General features: G+C 38.1%; 2 protein-coding genes across 2 annotated transcripts; one reads left to right on the forward strand and one right to left on the reverse strand.

Annotated features, from left to right (window-relative positions):
• Positions 1–1,184: 1,184 nt before the first annotated feature.
• Positions 1,185–4,940, reverse strand: arl4aa (ADP-ribosylation factor-like 4aa). Its single transcript, XM_085177825.1, has one exon. The coding sequence runs from the start codon at positions 2,503–2,505 to the stop codon at positions 1,903–1,905; it is 603 nt and encodes a 200-aa protein (XP_085033951.1). The 5' UTR covers positions 2,506–4,940; the 3' UTR covers positions 1,185–1,902.
• A 13,376-nt stretch (positions 4,941–18,316) lies between these two features.
• On the forward strand, positions 18,317–21,178 carry LOC146508820 (uncharacterized). Its single transcript, XM_085176478.1, has one exon. It carries the CDS (start codon positions 20,324–20,326, stop codon positions 21,071–21,073), a length of 750 nt encoding a protein of 249 aa, XP_085032604.1. The 5' UTR covers positions 18,317–20,323; the 3' UTR covers positions 21,074–21,178.
• Positions 21,179–21,394: the final 216 nt, after the last annotated feature.

Raw genomic sequence — 21,394 nt, forward strand, 5'->3', positions numbered from 1 at the left:
AATGTAACCAAAACACTGTGTACCATTGTTGCATTTATTCCTCCTCGCCGTCTTCCCATTAGTTCCTGTTCCCCTCTGCCTTTAAATACTGAAACCTACTGAAAGTATTCCTTCATTTACTTCCTGCTGTTGCCTTTCAGTCATACAAATGTGTAAAATCCCACACTAAGGACATAAGCTTATCCTTCTATATGTGACAGGCCCCCTGGGAAACAGCACCAAAATCCCACATTGAGGTTATAATTATGACATTTAATTGGAACAGATATTTATGTGGTGAGGAAACTTGGTGATTTAGTCAGAGCGGAGTGCAAACTACCAATCTGCATCACACAGCTATTTTAGAAAGCCAGCTGCTTCTACACTGGCCTGCTGGGCTTACAGTCATTAATTGTTTCAAAGGAATGAGAGAACAAATGGCATTAATGCAGTGGACAAAATATCCTCGCCAACCCAGTCCAAAATTACTCAGTAATGCCCCTGGCTTCACAGTCTCCTTCCCCAGCCTGTTGTACTGGGTCAGGCCTCCAGACTGCCCTGACAACATTTTCAAGCTCTGAGGACAACATGTCTGAGCAGTAACGCATCAGTGCACTCTTTATCCCACTGCACTGAAGTAGGCAAAAGCAAAAACACATTCAAACTTCTTTTTTTTCCACTAAAGAGATTTGGTTTGTGTTTTTGATGACAAATTTGGGGCCAAGATGTTAATGCGATTTTACTGTCAGTTTTACAGAAGGGTTGACTTCTGTGTGTTGTTAGCTCATTAGAAAACACTGAAACTGACAATCTGTAGGGAAATACAGGCTATGATAAGACATGTCTGAGTTTCCCGGGACACAATCTTATAAATGGAACTTCAACCTTTGGGTGTGTTCCTGTTCCACACAATTAGTGTGCAGGCTGCGTAAAATGAAACCCAACAAGAACGTGACAATTAGAGGTCAGGTTGGCTGAGCATGCATTTTGGAAACACTCCTTATCACATGCAAACACTAGACTTGTAACATCAGCTAGTCAGCAGCTCTTGAATGCTTTAATGCCTTGTTGGGAGATGTTTTTAACAAACTGCTAATAATCTTTTTCTGGAGCTTAGTGTTGCTATTATTTGAATAAATGAGCCTTTATGTGGCTGCTGTTTAAATATTAACTCTTAAATAATAGCCACTATATCGCAGTCAATATTGCTCTACATGTTTTATTCAATAAAACATATTGCATAACCAGTCTAAAGACAATGAGGCCAATGTGGACCAACTACTGTTCAGTAGCATTTGCTGTACACGTTTCTGTAAAATCTGACATAACTTTATCTTTTTAAAAACTCCATAGGAAGTGATAACCTAAAGTGCTTTGAAAAAAAAGAGCGATATAAGACAGCAAGCACGCGCATAATAATAATACAACAAAAACATAATACTTTTCTTTCACAAAGTCCAGTGTAAAAAAACCAAAACAAAATCAAAACAACAAAACAAGTCAGAACAACACATGAAATAGTAAAATAAATCATTGTTCAGCCGTTCACCAAATAACCCTTCATCTAGGCCAAGTCTTTTCTTAAATTATTTTTGGTTATATTGTTTGGAACAGACATCCTTAAAACAACTTCTATCGCCCTTCCAGACCCCAAACCCTCAATACTTTGCAATCCATATAAATTCTTTATAACATATCCACACATATCTGAAACTTTCTCATCTTCATACTGCATTCCTTTATGTGCATTTCTTGATCAACAGCATAAACATAAGACCATAAACATAGACCGGGAATCCTAAAGCTCAGTTTCGACTGATAAAACTCAGCATACTGAATTTGAACCTGAAGCTTAACAGGACAAATTCCTTTTTTTAGGTTTCCTTCATACGAAACAACAGGAACGTCTATCTCATGAAAAGTTTATCTCTTTTTTCTTTGCTGCCGAAGCATTTTTCTCCTTTTCAGTATCATCTCATGGAGTTTGTCCAGGCCATCCCTGAGTCCTTCTCCTATGATGGCGCAGGCTGGCTGCAGATGCCAGGGTGTAGCAGGGCCCAGTTCTTTCAAAGCCAGCAGTTTCTCAATTTCAGCCAATCCTAGAGAGTGCCTCAAGTCCTGTTTGTTGGCGACCACGAGCAGGGGAACTCCCTGGTTCTCAGAGCTCTTGGCGATTTTATGGAGCTCTGTTTTGGCCTCTTCCATGCGCTCTGCATCCACAGAGTCCACCACGAATATGATGCCATCTGTGCATCTCGTGTATGACTTCCACAGGGGGCGCAGCTTCTCCTGACCACCCACATCCCAGAAGTGGAAAGTCACAGTCTTGTGGCCTCCCAGTGGCACTCTGACTTTCTCTGCATTGAAACCTTTGGTGGGAACAGTGTTTACAAACTCATTGAACTGCAGTCTATACAAGACAGTGGTCTTTCCAGCAGAGTCTAGTCCAAGGATGGCAATGTGGAAAGACTGGAAGAACGGGATGTTTGAGATACAGCTAGGTTGTTCCGAAAATCCATTCCCCATCTTTTCTCATGGGGAAAGGCAGGTGAATTTGGAAGGATTGAGCCAACTGTCCAACAGATGTCCAAAGAGCTGTTTAGATTCCAAAATGATGGCAAGTACCTGAAAGCACATGGATGGAACAAAGATTACATCAGATTTCCCAGGATTCTCAGGTTCAAAGACATTACTGCTCAGTCAGTAATATAACAATCTAGTCACTTAGTAATAAACAAGAGTCAAAAAGTCAACAAACTGAATGGTGTAAGTTACATAACAAATTCTATTTATTGGTTAATTTAAGTCACCTATTACTGATCATATCAAACCAAGTCAGCCTGTTTCAGCAGAACTCCTACACGTACTGAACTAGGCGGGCGGGGGACAAAGATAGGATTTTATTATAGTAAATTCACTTGGGGTCAACATATGGTGAACTTTGGTTCACGAGTTCCGAGGTACAAAAAATAAATACATTTAAAAGTTAAAAAATAAAAATCAAGCAATAAAATCCAACACATCTTTAAACTGGAATGCACCAAAGTCAGAAGAAGAATACTTTTCCCAAGTTGGACCACTAACTGAAAAAGAAAAGAAAAAACAAACAAACAAAAACAAAACAAAAAACCCACAATGGCTCAAATGTCCTTAATGGGATAGTTTTCCTGCTCAAGAGGCAAATATTACAGAAAAAAAACACACAAACTGTCTAACCTTAGCTGAGCTTAACTTAAAGCTTATAATTACTTTTTTAGCCAGCAGGTTAAGCACTGGTATACCCGTTTCCAGTTTCAGAATACTGGACAATGCTGAACATAGTGACTTCTAGCAAACAAAACTGGAAAATATTTTGTCAAGGCTAAAACAAAGATAAAAGCTAACGCACTACACTTGTGTATTTGTCAGTTGGACTGACTCCAGCTGATGTCAATGCTGATCAATGCTTACTGAATGTGCAAAGGTCAGCTAGTGCTTTCAGTTCAGCTGCCCCCAAGTGGCCATAAAAACCCCAACAAATGACAAATGGAAACAACAAAAACAAGCAAAATGCAAACCTTGAATATGAGAATATAAAAGACTATATCATTTGCTTTACATAGTAAGAATGCTACCAAACTATTAGTATTCAAGCTATCAATAAAACATTCACAATCAGCATTAAAAAGAATATACTTCATTATTTATTTTTATTATGGTGACACTGAAACTGTGACCATGCTTAGTCATGGTCTACCAATTTATTTTAACATTAAATACTTTCTTACATAATAAATATGCAAATCCACTTTTTATTTCACCCTCACTATCCATAAGTGCCTACTCACTGAATGACAATGTGGCTTTTAAGATGTATAGATATAGGCTTATATTTATTATTACGTTCATTTGCGGTGTATCAGAGTCAAAGCATTATTATATAAAGTGAATTAAAGATGATAACTTTTAATTACTACATTGCATACTGGCTGAAGTCCCTCATAATGGAGCTCAAAGGGGTACTTAAGTTCAAATTACCTCAACTCATGTTTCATTACACGGTATTTATGTATTATACTCGATCCCTAATTGCATTTTAATACTTCCCTTTATCACGATATGATTCTCCACTAATTTTGCAGTGGTAAGGTCTTTAAATCTAAGGAAAAGAAAATACGTTTTTATTTCTAGAAAAAAAAAATGTGTCACCTACCCTTCATATGACGATAAGATAATACAGCTAATCTCTCTGGACAGAAACGCGGTCGTCTTCTGCATCTACAGCGTCTGAAATTCAGCTCACGGTATATTTTCCTCTCTTATTTCCGCAAAGACAGCAGCAAAGCCTTCGCCAGAAACTGACACACCATGTCCGTCTGTCCTCAGTGTCCCGTATGGCTCTACCGCTGATGACACTGCCGCTGTGTGTGCGCCCAGCCTGGAACAACGCCCATACTGACACTGCGGGACCGCGCAATTGGCCCGTGCCCTCATTCCTCAGGCAGCCGATTGGCTAAAACAGCTGTCAATCACGTTTCTGCCCGGGAACGCAGATCACCTGTTGCTCTGACTGCCCGTCGCACCATTTTACTCCGGACGTCAGTATTCTTTGATTCTTGATCCGCAGTAAGACGTACTAATTATGCGTCAAGTCAAATTTAGGGTTATATTTAAAAATACTCCACAGAACATGCATACGGCTGGTTATTACATTTAGAAATCTATTCTGCCAAGCAAATGCAGTTCACGAAGAGCTCAAAATACGTTTCTAAGCTCTGTCAAGTCTACAACCCTAAACATTTATCATAATAATTATTGTTTCCGGTATTTTAGCCTTTATAAACAATTAACATTAAGGGAATTTGATGAATGATGACCCGAATAGACACAGGTTAGTAACCATTGTAAATAAAATTTGACAGTTACCTTTGATTCAGCTAATGCAGGCAGTGTACTTTCCCTTTATGACCGCGCCAGATCAGTGTGTGTGTGTGTGTGTGCAGAAACTGCACCGCCCCCTTCGGCCGCGTGTTTTTGTTTGAAATGATTGGTCAGAGGGCAGGAAAAGCGCCTCTCTCAGTGCAGGCCATCGCGCAGAAAGGATAACAAACAGTATTTGGCCCTTAGCCATTGCCTTGCATAAGCAGTCTGTGCTGGACTATTTTAGCGCCTTTGATTTGTTTATTTTCACACAAACCCACAAAGACAGAATAATAGAATACACAGCCTAACACTGGACACAGAATCCGGTAGCACCATATGGTATGTATCCATATAAATAGCTAATATGCAGCACACCTCCCCAAAAATGGCACAAAATTCAAGCACAACTGCTGGAAGAGGGAAGTATTGATGGGGAATTTGCTTTCAATGAATTGTATTTATAAAAGTCATAGAATATTATATAGTACTTTAGTCCTTACTGAACACCCAAAGCACTTTCACACCACAAGCCACATTTGCTCATTCATGCAGAGAATCAAGCAGTCATTTATTATATTCCTTTCACCAACACTGGGTGTAAGAATATTGCCAAAGGACACTTTTGGATGTGGACTGCAGGATTTAGGGATCAAACTACTGACCTTGGATTTACTAGGCAACTTACCCAGCCAGTTTAGAGCCATTTTTCTGAGTTGATCTTAATCACGTGCATGCTGAATAGCAAAAATTAATTCAGGGACTAACCTTTTTTCTTCAATTCAAAATTAGATGGTTTGGACATGTGTAAGGGAGGGATAGCGGATGTATCGGACAAAGAAATGGGAAACACAGAGCTTCCAGGCAGGATAAAAAGAATATGATCTCAGATGATGTTTAGGGATGCTGTGAAGGAAGACATGCAGGGCGTTAGTGTGACAGAAGAAGATGCTAGGGACTGAGTGAGATGGAGGCAGATTATTTACCTCTAAAGGGAGGAGCCAAAAGAAGAAGCATATTTTGGGCATCAATGTAGTTTGTTTTTTTTTCCAAAATGAAATGAGCATCATTTACAATTTTAGGTGTCAAAATAATCTCTTTTATAAGCAGGCATAAATACTTAGGAATAGTATTATTATTATTTAGTGTTCACAAAAATTTGTCAAGAAAGGAGCTGAATTTTTAATGTTTTTAGATTTTATTCCAAGCTTCTTCTTTTTTTATTGTAACTTCTCAATGCAAAGTGGTGAAAGCTTACAGTGCAAAGAAACCTTACTAGAAACAAAAAAGCTACATGCAAGTAATACAACATAAAAGTTAAACTAGGTTAAAGCAACTAGCAAGAAAGAAGCCAGACCATCAGATCAGCTAAAGGGGAAGACAGAGCTATAAATACTCAGGAGACTGATTGCATACTGAGATACCTGGCGCAGAAAGGTGAAACAACTGACAAGGTGAGAGTAATTATGCTAATTATGCGCAGGTGAAGACAATCAGGGCATGGCAGACAATCACAAAGGAGGGAAAACAGGACTGCAAAGCAACACAACAGAAACCTAAAGTAAAACAGGCATTGAGACTTGAGAGACCACTTGAAACGAGAAAAGACAAGATAATACAGGAGCACAAACACATTAACACCGAAACCAGACAGAACCAGTGGGGAGGCTAGAATAATAAATTCAAGGTATGAACCAAATCACCAACTGAAACACTGCGCTTAGAATTCTGAGAGCCTTTTGAAATTTTGGATTTATTCAAGGACCAAGTTCACTTTTGGGGGGGCAGTGAGGAACCTTTAGCAGTTTAATTTAAAGACAAAGTCACTGGAGGATATTTATATTTCTAATTCTAAAAAGCATAATCTTACTACAATTGTCCCTGGAGAGTTAGGGTTTTTTTAGGGTTTTTTTTTTTTTGTTCTGTGTAAGTCTAATTGACAAGGTACACCTCTGTTAAAGCTCCTTACTCAAAGTAGCTTTTGTGTACCTTACAAAATAAAATACAAATTTTTGATAACTGTATAAAGCATATGTGACAAAGCAGTGTTTTCTCATTCTGTTTTAGTCCAAAGAAATTAAAAATAACTATAATTTAAAATAGGAATTTCTATTTCTATTGAGGAAAAATATGGTGCTTTCTAAAATTATGTTAAAGTAATTTTGAATAATTCCCCTAAACATTCTATAATTGAGGGTCTAATGTAGGCCCTAAAAACATTACCAAAAATATTGAAAGGCTTATTGATGGATTTTATACATGGTAAATGGTTGTTCCACTTTTATTATTCCATTGTTTGCTTTTTAACCACAGTGCTCAGAAACATAATGCCAAATTTAATGCAACGGAAGAACAATGTTCAGGATGCACGCTTTACACGGCAAGTTTAGAGTAAACTTCACTTGTTGTGCAATTTTATGTTATTGGTAACTTTAACTATATTTGAATTTTATTATATTTGCTAGCCAGCTTACACTACCTGGCTAACATGAGTTGATTTTTCAGAAAAGTAAACACAAGAGAGAATTTCTTTCTATTTTCATTCTATAATCTACACCAGAAACCAATCATCCTACATTCTTACTTTATCAACTTAAATCTATCAAATTGTTAATGTAGAGCACAATTTGCAGCGATTTTATTTAACTGGAGAAAATATTTAACATGGAAAGCATCAATAGATAAAATGTCTTCATGGCCGCACATCTATGACCCATACAACAATACATGTAAGACCATCTATCTGGTCAACCAACTGTAACTATATCTATCTTTAGTTAATAAACTATAGAGAGCTTTCTGAACTTTTCAAGTGATTATTCTAATTAAATGTTAACATCCACTATTTGTAATACAGAGTTTGCAAATTTAAAGTTACAGAATGTTTTTACTTTGCCTCTTACAAAAATTATTTTACTTTTATTGGGGCTTACACACAGTCTCCAGTCAACACTATCTTTCTACTAAATAAGCCTTCTGAAGTTCTTTTTTAAATTTTTTTCATTCTAACAATTCTACAGTATCATCTGTGTACAGAAGCACAAAGTCTTAGACCTCAACATTGTCATCACTCATTTCTCAGCCAGAAATGATAGCCCGTTATCCCTTTTTTTTTTTTTTTTTTTGCCTGTCCCATTTGGTTCTTTAGCTGTCAGAATTGTTGTCTGAAGACCAACAAGGATACCCAATGGATTTACTTTGCCAAATGGATCATCATGGCCTTGCCGTATTGGTCCATTTGATCAACCTTTGTTTTTATTATTTATTTTATTATATTTTCAGTTGTTACAAGGTTTCCCCATGTAATGGTCTGTTAAAGCAGCGGTCCCCAACCTTTTTTGCACCACGGACCGGTTTATGCCCGACAATATTTTCGAGGACCGGCCTTTAAGGTGTCGCGGATAAATACAACAAAGTAAAACTAGTACCGGTACCGAAAAAAAGAAAATTTATTCATAACACACGTGAAAAGACCAAGGAAAACCGATAAAAACAATAACAAAATAACGCTGAAAACAGATAAAAACCCTGAAAACTATACATTTCACACCTGAGCCTCAACTCTCGCGGACCGGTACCGGTCCGAGGCCCGGGGGTTGGGGACCGCTGTGCTAGAGGATGTAGAGAGCCATAGCCCCATCCCCCAGGGCATGAAGCAGGCATGGAGGAGATCCAGGCCCCAGACATCCAGAGGCCCCAGAGTGCGAGAGCCCAAGGAGGACCACCGGAGGGGCATCCGTGCCTCCCTCCTAGGAAGAGCTGAGGAGAGCCCCAGATGAGGGGTCACCCAGTAGCCACGGAGCAGAAACCAGAGGGGGCTGCAGTGGCGTGCCCGCCGGCTCTGCCAGCAGCCAGCTGTGCCAGAGTGAACCGAGCCGCAGGCCCAGAGGCCGGAGGCCCGAGGGCCCCCTTTGCCCCTGAAGAGGCCTGACCGAGCAACAGGCACCAGGTAGTCACCGGGAGTGAGCTGGTACATACCTGAGCGCCCAGCCCCGGACACCAAGAACCACCAACGCACCGACCCCTGAGGGCATCAGTTACCGGCAGGGAGTGTGGTGAGGGGAGATAGGCCCTTGGAGGGCCTGGGAGTTCCCAGAGAGGTGGAGTGTAAGACCCGACCTGACATATAAACACAGACAAACAGGCACACACAGACACAAACAAACTCTATACCCCAGGTCCAGGTTCCCTCGCCCATGGAGGGGGAAGCGGCACCTAGACCCAGGAGATGTTACCCTTTCCCCCGGGGTGGAGGCAAGCGGACCGCCCCAGGCTCCGCAGCAGCAAGGAGGCCCCGCATCCCAGCCCGTTATCTCTACTACTAGTATACGCAAAATCATTTAGAAATTTTTACAGAGCAGAGTTGATAAATTTTCACCCTGTCAAACCCCGATCTTGCAGTCACAACAACACTGATTTCAGGCCATCACACACAACTTGGTATTTTGGTTTAAATTATACACAACTGTAAAAATTCTCCAATTTATGTCTGCAATGTTTAACTTTCTCTATAACAGACGCTTTCAACTAATTCCGCAGCTTTTTCATAATCAAATAATCAAAAAATTGTATAATTGTTTCCTATAGTTCAAATATAATTCACATTATGAGAAACAACTATATGATCAATTGAGGAACCTGCACTAAAACCAGCTTGCTCGTCTCCCAGAAAACCCACTGCAGTTAAATAAGTAGTCATTAATTACTGAAGTAACACATTTTCCAATAAACCTAAGTAGTAATACTATGATTATCTGTACAGGCCTTAAAACCTTTACCCTTTATTTCCCTATAGTCCAACTTATTGGTGTTGAAGACAGGAATTATATCAACTTAATAATTTGGTAACCAATGAAATAAACTCTTCAGGACAAGCAATATTCCTTATTCCCCATTATTTTTGAATTTTTCTTTCTCCTTACTAATTTATCCAAAATACATTGATATAATTCCATATTCATTAGTACCGCTTTCATTACGTTTTCTTTCCAGTACCCAGATCTTTCCCAAATCTGCCATTAACTATATGTAAATCAAGTTTTTGGCAAAATTCAATAAGCATTTTACCATTGTTATCGTAATAAAGTTACCTAATGATTTCAACTTGCATTTGGAATTATTTGAACTCCATTCAAATAAGGAAAATCCTAACCTAATAATTAAAGTAGTATCCAACTCCAACATCATCCATGAAGCCTGCCCTTGCATTAAAGTCCCAAGTAAAATACAGTTCAAGTTCAAGGGGAATGTCCACAGCACCTACTATAAACTCCAAACCTATTACTTGAACATCAATCAACATCCATAGCACATTACATGAACTTTTAACAGCTTTGCACTATTTTGATATCGTGATTTTGACCAACATTGCTAATTCATGTTCCCCTCAAAGAGAACATTCATCATTACAATAAATATTAGTTTTAAACTTTTCAGTATATTCTTGCAAAATGCTACAATTCAGCTTCTTAGAAACTTCAGATATTTAAACCTAAGAATTTAAATGATCTTATTTGGTAAGACTGAACATCATGACTACTGATGTACTGTAGCCCCTTCAGTCCGCAGTCTTGCTCTTGATACTCCATCATGCTTGCGGTTTACTTGTGGCCTCCAAGTCATATTTTAGACGGTCCAACCCCCTCTCACCACTGTGAGTCACTTGTTGAATATTCTGTCTCTGACTGTTTGTCAATCACTATATCAAGTATGATAATATGTAATATTATATAATATAGTAATATGGAGTAAAGTCAGATTCTCACGCTTTCTTTTCCTCAGTGCTCTCTTGCTTACACAGCAAGTCAAGGACGTACCGTAGCCATAACAATTCTTCTGGAATCGAGTTGAAAAAGTCAGGCAACAAAATTATTTCATTACTCAAACTACATTATCATTAATAATATTGATTAGGTTTGCTCTTGACTATACTTTGATTAGAATTAAGCACAATTCACTTGAACCACAAAAAGGCTGGACGTTAAGTCCACTTTTGGATGGAGATGAGCCGGGGCATCTCAATGTTTGACAATTTGGATAACGAAAAAGAGATAGCCATAAATAGATCAGCATTTTCTGAAATGCCTAGACCAGCCTGCAGTTGCTGCCACGTGGGTAGTTTTTTTTTTTTGTTTTTTTTTGTAAAGAGAAGCTAAATAGATGTACCTAATAAAGTGGCTAAGTGTTTATTTATTATTCCTTGTTTTCTGAGTGTTGTTTATCATATGCACTTGTGAATTACAATTGACATTGTGCAGATCCATTTTTCCCTCCTTGCACTGCTTAATGGGACAAATGAGAGAACATTTTAGGGATTTATCATTACACTCAAAGTCCTGTAACTAGGGACATGACATGTAACTGAAGTTGCAGTGTGTTTACTTCCCTAAAAAAATATCTCCATAAAAACTTTCAGTACAGCAATGCCTTTTTTTCCCCAGATGTTTGGTTCTGTAACATTGTTTGGTACTTGAAAGAATATCAAGAGCTTAAACACCTTTGCTCTTGTGGTTTAATGATTGATATCCTTTTCATTTTATATTTAGTCTGAGTTATGCAAAGTCACAGATGACGCATTAGATGCATATGTGCAGCTATTTCAGATATGCTTGGAACATGTGCCGGCTTCACATGTTTATAATTCTTCATATAGCGAATGAACAGCTGCCTCTGTACCAGTGGGCATCATGAGATCACAGTGCATGCATGCCTTCTGTTAAAAACTAGATGATGTGTGGATATTTTTAGACTGTTTACTTGAAGTTAAGTTTAGTTTGAGGGTGGGATCTTCTCTTAATTAGGAAAGTAGTGCTTTTAGGATGTTTGAATAGCTGATAAGTGTTCTTATACTTAATCCACTGGCAGTTATTCTTAATGCAGTATAGTAAAGTGTGATGACTTGGCTGTAGCACAACTGCTGAGACATCTACACTGAGGCATATTGGGCATAAAAGGTAAAGTTGAGGACTATGCAACAGGTCGTACATTTGCATTATCATGGTGTACACCTTGGAAAGGTTTTACTTGGATGGGTCTTAAAATCTGGAAATGGATTATATTGTAAAGGGCAAGGAAGTCACTCTGCCACAGACCTCAAAAAGTTCGCTTTGCAGGACATGGAAGGATGTATCCAGCCTGACTAGTATCATCAGATCAAGTGATGGTATAATGGTGTGGGAGATATTTTCTTCAGTTGGACAAGTAATGCTTTACCCAGTTAAAGATCAAACTTGACTGTTTGCTTATGATTAGAGTTAAAGGAAATGATGATTTAGAAATGTACATTATGCAATTAAATTGGCTTAAAATATGAAAAATGTTTACAAAGTTTAAATAAGTGCTTGTTTTGTGGCACACAAGTCTGGATTACAAATTATTTACAAATATTTTTCCTCACAAATAAGAGTGTGTTTTTTTTTTAAGTCCCTGTATTAATTTAAATATTAAATATTCAATTATATATTTTGTATGCCAGTTCAGTTCAGGAAAGATGAATACAGCACTTAAACAGTGTCGTCAAGAATTATGGGATTTAACTGTTTAAACTGACATGTCTAAACACGCTGATTTTTAAAAAGAAATACAGCCCAACTACAAACTCCTTAACATGTTGGCATAAATGCAAACTGGACGGCGCATTTCAAAGATGTGGTTGTGGTAGTGCCAAAAAACAAATGAATGAATCAGTTATTCTGAATAGTTGGGTATGGGAGATTTGGATGTTGGCCCCAGTGCCCTTTGTGTATCCCATGCAGTACTTTAAGTTTCGACTAACTCAAAAGGATAGTCTGAGATGTTTATGATCTAGTGCTGCCATCTGCTGGTACTTGGTGGAATCAGGATGATGCTTTGTAGTGCAGCGTATTTATCAAGGTCTGGTCTGGGGAAGGAAAAAAAAGCTGTCCTCAAGAAACTAACTGGGCGCACATCAATATCTACTCTGTAAGTTGGTAATGATATGCTTAAATACCCATATGACTGAGTTGGTATTATATAGGAATGTCAGTGAGCCAAATGCCCCATGCCACTTGCACTGACTTCATGGGGTATTATAGGTTGCCTTTTAATGCTTTGGCTTCCACGATGCAGTCATTTCCCCACTTCATTTATATATATATATATATATATATATATATATATATATATATATATATATATATATATATATATGTATATTTATATATATATATATATATATATATATATATATATATGTATATATATAATTTTATTTTATTTTATTTTTTTTACTTTATAAGCAGCTAGTTCAGGGGTTATGAATCGGTAGCTCTTTTGAGTCTCTGAATATATGCAAAAGTTATATTAAGTATCATTCCTGTTTTTACTGAATTGCAAGCCGTTCAAAATCAACTTTTTGTCTCATTGGTCCACAGCAAGATTAAAGTGCACAATCAAAGAGGCATTTAGTTGTTACTAGCTATAAATAAAATGTTTAACAGTGTATTATATATTGAAAAAAATCTTTTGGGTTGTCCCTGAATATGCTAGTAGAGCCCTTTGCATTAGAATTATTTCTAAATGGAGTGTACAAATTGTGGCAAAAGTAAAGAAAGGTGTGTGTAGGTTCTCAGTTATCCAGGTCATAGTGGTCTAAGGAGGTTGGAAAAAAGACAGCAACTGGACTTCTGTAAGTTAAAGAAGTTCTAACCTAATCCTAAACAGTTGATGCAAAACTTTGCATTAAAACACATAAAACTAAAGTTGAAAGTCATCACTCACACTGATTAATTACACCATGGTTCTGTTCAGAGGCTAACAGAAAAACTATTTCCAAGACATTTATAGACCATACTGTGTCTTAACAGTTTTTGTAATGTAAATTGTTTAAATTGTAATCTCCTCAGCATCAGGACTAAAGCTATGTTGTAATGGAGTTATTTGATATTACAATCTTGAATAGTTGACGTTGAGTGCAAGACTTCCCTGGGAAGTTTTGGTCAAAACTAAACAGGTTCTGTATTACAGAGAGCTTAAGTACAGTACTTCGTTGTTTTGTTTCTTTTAGGCTGGATGTGTTACCCTACTGCATCACTGCAGCTGCAGCACCAGTCCGTTTGTGGATCTCCCGCTCCCTTCTCCCATCACTCATGAACAAGACCCCCGAAGGTACTTGAACTCTTCCACTTGGGAGAGAAACTCGTCCTTGACCCGGAGTGGGCACTCCACCCTTTTCAGGCTGAGGACCATGGCCTTAGATTTGGAGGTGCTAATTCTCTTTCCCACTGCTTCACACTCGGCTGCAAACTGTTCCAGTGCGAGATGGAGGCCACCACCTGATGAAGTCAACAGAAGCCAACAGACTAACCTAGCCCGATAGGACTCCTTCTTCAGCCTGGTGGCTCCCTTCACCTCTGGTGTCTGCCATTTTGCCATTTGGTTTGGGGGTTGCCACCATGACAGGCACCAACCACCTTGCGGCCACAGCTCAGTGTAGCGGCTTCTCAGTGGAGGTGCAGAACATGTCCATTCGGACTCAATGTCCCCACTCTCCCTCGGAATGCTGTTGAAGCTCTGCTGGAGGTATGTATTGAAGATCTTGCAGACTGGGGCCTCTGCCAGGCATTCCCAGCACAACCTCACTATACGTTTTGCTTCAGCCACTACCAACAAGTGGAAAAAAAACCCCTACAAAATTGGCATTAAAGTTAGTTAGTGACCAAATTGTTGAACTGTATGTGGTGCAATATCCTGGTGTTAATTCAAAATATGTTCCACATTATAATGAAACTTTTTCACCTTGTGAGTTGCAATGTGAGCTGCATTTATTATCATGTACATGGATTTTAACTCTTTTTTGGCTAACTATTTTATTCTAATGTTATAAAGCAAAACTGTCTAATACACCAATGATAAACACTTCATGTATTACCCCATTTTCTAAGGGTCACAATTATGCTTTTTAAGCATAGTGTTTGTTTTTACTTTTTTTGTGTGTGTTTGGTTTTTTTAGGTTTTGCTTTTGTTTTTCTTTTGAACATGAATTTATTTTTGGTCTTTGTAGTTATTGCCCTACTGGGTGAAAACCGTCTTCTTCTTTAAAAAAAATTTTTTTTAAACATTTTATCTATACACTATGATCATGACATCCTGTTAAAAGTTGTGGAAAAATAAACTGAGCTTTTAAACCATAGTAATTTTTCTAATATGCATTTGAAGAAACGTTGAGAGAGGAGAGAGGATAAAAAGCTGATGCAGTGTTTAAAAAAAAAAGAAGTTATTACAAGTTTTTGGACATAAGTTGTAAAAAATAAATAAATATAACAAAGAAAATTCTGCTAACTCGAGTTCCTGTTTAATTTTTACTGTGGCCTGTTTTTTTTTTAATGATAATAAAAGTAATTTTATTACTTTAATTCCTAAGCACATCGTGTGAGGAACTTTTATTCAATTGTTTAATTATTTTGTAGTACGAATAACCATGGGTGAGATCTAGGATGCTCATGATCATTATTATCTGGGCAAAGTGTATATAGAATTGTAAGTACAATCATGCAATACTGTTTTACAGTTTGACACTTGGACAGTAGGTAAGTAAACATTGTTTATTTTATTTTGTTTTACACTTCAAGTCGCTGCAGTTGTCTGACATATAGTTAAGAATTCCAAGCATCAAATCTCCTCACTTAAGAATGAATAGTTGATTTACTTGAAATTGAAAAAAAATGTTTTTTAAAGACTCAAATCATGGAAGCATTATTCCATTGAGCATGTGATTTCACAATCCACTCTCTCACTCATCACATCTGGTTAGATAAAACACCAACATGGCAAAAATGCTAATTTCTACAATTCATAATGGAACGTCACAAACCCCTGGAGCATGTCATAATGGTTATAATCCATCTTTTATAGTGTCTACATTCCAAATACAGGGTGCCAGCAAAAATGGGGCTAAAGAATTTTTCTGTGACTTCTCTGAGCACTTTTCTGATTTACCGTTAGTTATTTAAGCACTATATTGCTTCTTTATTCCTCCTAATCTGCATATTTTACATTTTATTGTGCTCACTTCTTGAATACAACCAAACTGTTTTCTGTCCCCTTCCCATTGATTTTACCGTAGTGAACCAGTAAGAGACCACTTCAGCATCACTGAGCTACAACAACTAGAGCAGCTGGAGCTGGGGCGCTTTTACAGAGACTGTCAAGGCCAAGCATGACCAAGTCAATCTTTGCAGAGGCCAATCAGGGAGCTGTCAACTGATCAAAAATATGATGCAGCAAAGTTAAGTTTTTTGAGTATGTGACTGTGTTTGGGGGGAGTAAGGACACAGGACTAAAACAATACTGGGATGTAAACATTTCAGAATCAACTGGTTGAATATTTAGAAATACTGTGAGGAGGTAAAACGATTTTTATAACAGGTCAGTTATTTTTAGAATGCCTTTGTTCACAAAAAGGGAATGAGAACAAAGGCAACAAGAAGATGCTTCCGTGTTTTTGAAGTAAAACATTAGATGTGGTTATAATGATGTAATAGAATATCATGGTGTGAATTCGGTGTGCTTATTTTTTAATCATTTGCTCCAGTCGTGTTATGACAATTTTGGGGGGTTGTGCATTTTCATCAAGAGTTGTAAATTTAACAAAATAACAATTGTTTTTAATATTTGGATGAAAAGCCTTGAAACCTCATTGAAAGCATGAGCTACCCTTTATCATTTTGTCTGTGAAGGTCCAGTTTTGCAGCATTTGGCTGAATCTGAGCAGAGAGTACAACCCTGTGCACAATTCATCCTGTTTCTTATATCAGCAGTCACATCATCACTAAACTAGTAACCTGGTTCCACTTTCAACCATGCATGCTCATGCTATAACATGTCACATAACTCATATCGTATTTGATCATCTGTTTTATTTTCCATTTCAGAAAATAAAGAGCAATTCTCGTGCATCCAGGGAAACACTTTGACTTTTCCAGAAGCTTAAATGACTGCAAATTACTGTCATCTGTTAAACAGCAGGAGTGTGGTCAAAACAGTGACCACAAAATGACAACCTCACCTTTGGAAAATATGTTTTCTTATTTCTGCAACGAAAGCTGTAGCACCTGTCCGCTTTTTAAACAGTTACAGAAAATAAAAAGTGCAGTCCTATATCACATCTCTTTGTGCAACACAAATGCTCTGTGTAAAAATAATATCACAAATACTAAATAAAATTGGGTTTGGTTGAGCAAATTGTACTGTAGTTAAAAAACTAATAATACATCGATATTAATAAAGATGTAGCTTGTAGAACTTCAGGTTGTATTGAAAAGAGTTCAGATTATTAACAACTTGTTATTTCTGCAAAACCCAATCGAATCCTCCCCAGACCTATTAAATAAGTCATTTAAATTTGCTGGACGCACTCTTTATAGAAAGAGTCCACAGAGAGCTGGAGATTTTCCTCAGTTTCAGCTGGACCCAGTTTCAGTTGGGTTACACTACTGTCAAAAAAATTCAAGGAAATATGTATACACAGATACAGTGTATTATAATTAGATTTTTTTTTGTCTTATTTACCACTTTTTTGCTGTTCTCTCACCTCTTTATTCACTTTCTAGCTTGGTCGACCACCACTGCTCATTTTGTACATTTTCTGTAAGCATTAGTGATAAACTGCATGTAAACAAAACTGGTCATTGGAACTTAGATGCTGCAGATTCAAGGAGAAAGGCATTTGTAGAGGGTATATAAGGTAATCAATAGCCATTTTTGGAGTTTTATTTCTCAAAATTAGGCCTCATTATTATTCACACAGGCCCTTGAGTAACTTTCACCATATGGGTCGCTACTTTGTAGCAGCTACTTTGTAGCAGCTACTTTGTAGCAGCTACTTTGTAGCAGCTACTTTGTAGCAGCTACTTTGTAGCAGCTACTTTGTAGCAGCTACTTTGTAGCAGCTACTTTGTAGCAGCTACTTTGTACTAAGTGTTATTTTTTGATTATTTGTTCACGTACTTCTACACTTGCTTGATAATGCAAAATTCCCTTCAATATGCTTTTCAATTTACATGAAAAAAAAAGTTTTTTAACTAAACATGACATTTTGTGCTTTTCCCTCAGTGAAAAACTTCTTTTTTTTTTATCTCTTCTTCACAAAAACATTCTAAACTCAAATGTTTCTGTAATTTAGAATGTGTTTAACCAAAGCAGTTAAAGGCTTTTTTTTTGGGGGGGGGGGGGGGGGGGGGACTTTAGAAAGTGGGTGCTGCTCTGGCAACAAAGCAACAAACACGTGTTTGCCCATCATCTCTAAACTGGTGCAAAGAAGAGAAACCTCATCAGCTAGTTGCATGTAGAGAGGAATTGCCTCTGCAATCTGCACCTATAACTTCAGATTTCTCATCCATTCATTTATTTTATTTCATGCAGCTGTTGTGCACTCTGCATCACCCCGGGGTTATTGAATTACATTCTATAAGGTTCAGAAATAAAATCTTTGAAAATAAATCTAAATAGATTGTTGTTGTTCAGATCAATATATTAGCCAGATAATTGTGATCATGATCATTCACATTATTTTACTTAGTTTAGGTTATTCTGCTAGTGTGACACTCTGTTGTTTATGTAAGAAGTATCTTTGTGTGTCTGTTTATGGCCTGTGTTACAGAGGGGTGGGGGGTCGTTCCTGGAACTGTTGGGATGAATAGGTCATGTCAGCTGTTGCTGGTCATCCTTGGACAGACTTTATTGTCTGTCCAAAAATTGGCAGATTAAAGTTGGTTTTCTCACATGCACTTCTGTCCTTTAATTTGTAGAACAGTGTGTAGCGTTTTGCAGTCCTCGAGAGCTACACACCTGAATCAAATGCTACCTCGTTATCAAGCCTTTGCCAAACTTGATGGCACGCTGAAGCACATCTGATTCAGCTGTGTTGGAGTAGGGATGGATCTAAAAGCTGCAGGACAGTAACTCTCTGGGAATCTAGTTGGACACCCCCGCTCTAGCTGCTACAAAAGGATTTGGAAGAAATTCATCATCTAAAGATTAGATCAGTTCTTACTTTAACTGGACTGTTTGTGTAAGTGATCATGGATAGAGTTAAAGTGCATAAACAAATAACCTACTGCAGAGTAGTCACACTTTTATGTGGCTCCATGCAGATTTTAGGCTGCTGAAAAAATAAATTGTGCTAAAAACAGATTTTTTTTTTTTTAATGTTAAAGTTTGCAGGCCTCTGAGTTAGCAGATATACAGTGATGGACTGCAGATAAGATCTGCTAACTATTACAAAACCTTTGGTGCTGTAGAACATTCCATTAATACAAGCTTGAAATAAACTCTTTTAAATGAAACATTGAAAATATTCTTTACTTTGATTTATATTTAGCTAAGAAAAAGGGACAAATGTGTGGCTCAGTGTGACTGGTGTTTGCTAAGTGTGCTAGTTAAGTCGTTTTACACAGAAATTCTGTATGAACACATGCAACAGCAATATGTCATAGTGAGCTTTCAGTTACATATGAGAAAGAGAAAGGACATGAAACAGTGAGTGGGGTGTGGAGACATGTAAGTGATGTGATCAAGCAGTCTGGAACACAACAATGGAGTGATGAGCTTAAGCCTCAAGCACACCCCACTTGAATGATGATGTCAACAGCAGACAAATAAGAGGATATACAGGGATTCTATATATTGACAAAGTCATATGTTAACTAAGTACCAGCAAGTTTTTTAAGGGTCACAGACCAGGGAGAGTCACTCTGCTTTGGCCCAGTGTGTGTGTAGGCTGGAAGAGCTTCTGCATCTGCTTCTTACTGGATTTGAACTTTTCAGAAACTCCTGCAAGGTAAGGATTATTCTCTACAACAAACTATAATTTGCTGTGTAGTTTAACTTTACCTGTTGTAGCATCTCTGCTGGTTAGATGTACTGCAATGCTGTTTTTAAGCATATAAAGTATTTATAGATCTTTACTGACCTATTTTAAGTAATTTTGGGAGGGAAAGTGGTTTTTCTGTTAAAATACATCTCAGATTATCCTTCATTTGTTTCTTTTTGGCTGGCTGTAGAGAATTAACATGTGCATGAAATACTTTGTGAAAATAATCTAGGATTGTAATAATAATATGACTTTTTATATCCACGTTTCATGAAGCCAGACTGAGTCAGAGATTAATTTATTTGTTTGGAGATAAATACAAGGAGGCCTTGTTTTCAGTGACTCACAGGTACAAGCAAATTTCACCTCAACAAGCTTCTTTAAATTCACATGGCAACCCACAAGGATGTTGGGATAGTTATTCCTTTTACATAAAAAAAAGAGCTTAAGTGAGGTCTTGGTCATTTTTTTGTTTAGCCTGAGTTGTAAACTGTTGTTGTTCCCTTTCCAGGTTCTCCTACCTTTCAGCGAATCAGTTACTCAGGGACAAAGGACTATTAATTGTAGGTCTGCAGCCTCTGCATTGGTTGGATTTGTGTAAGGAATTGAGGTGCAATGGCTCAAACAGTCAACATGAAGGTCCAGGAGTTACCATATCTGCCACCTGAAGTTTGGGTTTTGGTGTTCAGCTACTTGAACACTGAGGAGAAGCACACAGCCCGCCTCTGCTGCAGACACTTCAGAGATCTCATCGACCACCCGTCCCTGTGGAAGGATTATACAGCAGGACTCTCCAACTTTTTCCGCTACACATCTGGATTCTGGGACACCGTGCAGTGCCGTGGGGTCAGCCGTGCCACAGTGCGAGATTTACGACCCAGAGATTGGAAAATCCTCAGCAAGTCCCTCCCATCGCTCAACACCATTGTCTGTGTGAGGGAACGGCGGTATTACAAGGTGAAATACTTAGACAACCTGTGTGAATTCCCCAACCTGACCAGTCTTGGGGTACGAAACGTCACCTGGGTTGGGCCGTTACTGGTGCAGTGTCAGAGTCAGCAACTAGCAGAGCGGTTGACTCACCTCAGCGTCTGCAACATTCAGATGTCCTGCAAAAAGACTGTGGCATTCATCAACAGGGTGTCACGCTTGGTCAACCTGGAGTACTTGCTGTTCCACCAGCAGGAAAGTGTAAGGCTTGAGAGGATGAAGCCAGTGCCCTCTTTCATCTTCCACAACCTGCTGCTAAGCCTGAAGAAACTCAAACACTTATCCTGGGGAATGAAAGGAGAGCCACCAGTGTCACTGCCCAACAACTACTTCTACCCACTGGACCCAGAAAACCCAGGTAAGCCAGTCTCCTGATTATATTTTACACTTGCAAGCATCAGAACCAATACAGTCACTTTTTACACCTTTGACAAGAGCTTTTCATCAAGAAAATACAATATTTTCTTGACATTATGCCTTAATATTAGGGATGGGTACCGGTGTCCGGTGCCATGATGGCACCGGTTCTGACATAAACGGTAGTAACCAGACCGAAAAGCAGCGCACATTTCGGTGTTTTATTTCGGTGCTTTTTTTTCCTGAGCTGTGATACACTTTAGATTCTAGCCAATCATTTTACGTTTCCGAGGATAGTAGGCGGGGCCAGGTACGTAAGTTCTTTTAGAGCAGAGCTAC

This window comes from Neolamprologus multifasciatus, chromosome 11 (genome assembly GCF_963576455.1).
Source record: "Neolamprologus multifasciatus chromosome 11, fNeoMul1.2, whole genome shotgun sequence".
NCBI lineage: Eukaryota > Metazoa > Chordata > Actinopteri > Cichliformes > Cichlidae > Neolamprologus > Neolamprologus multifasciatus.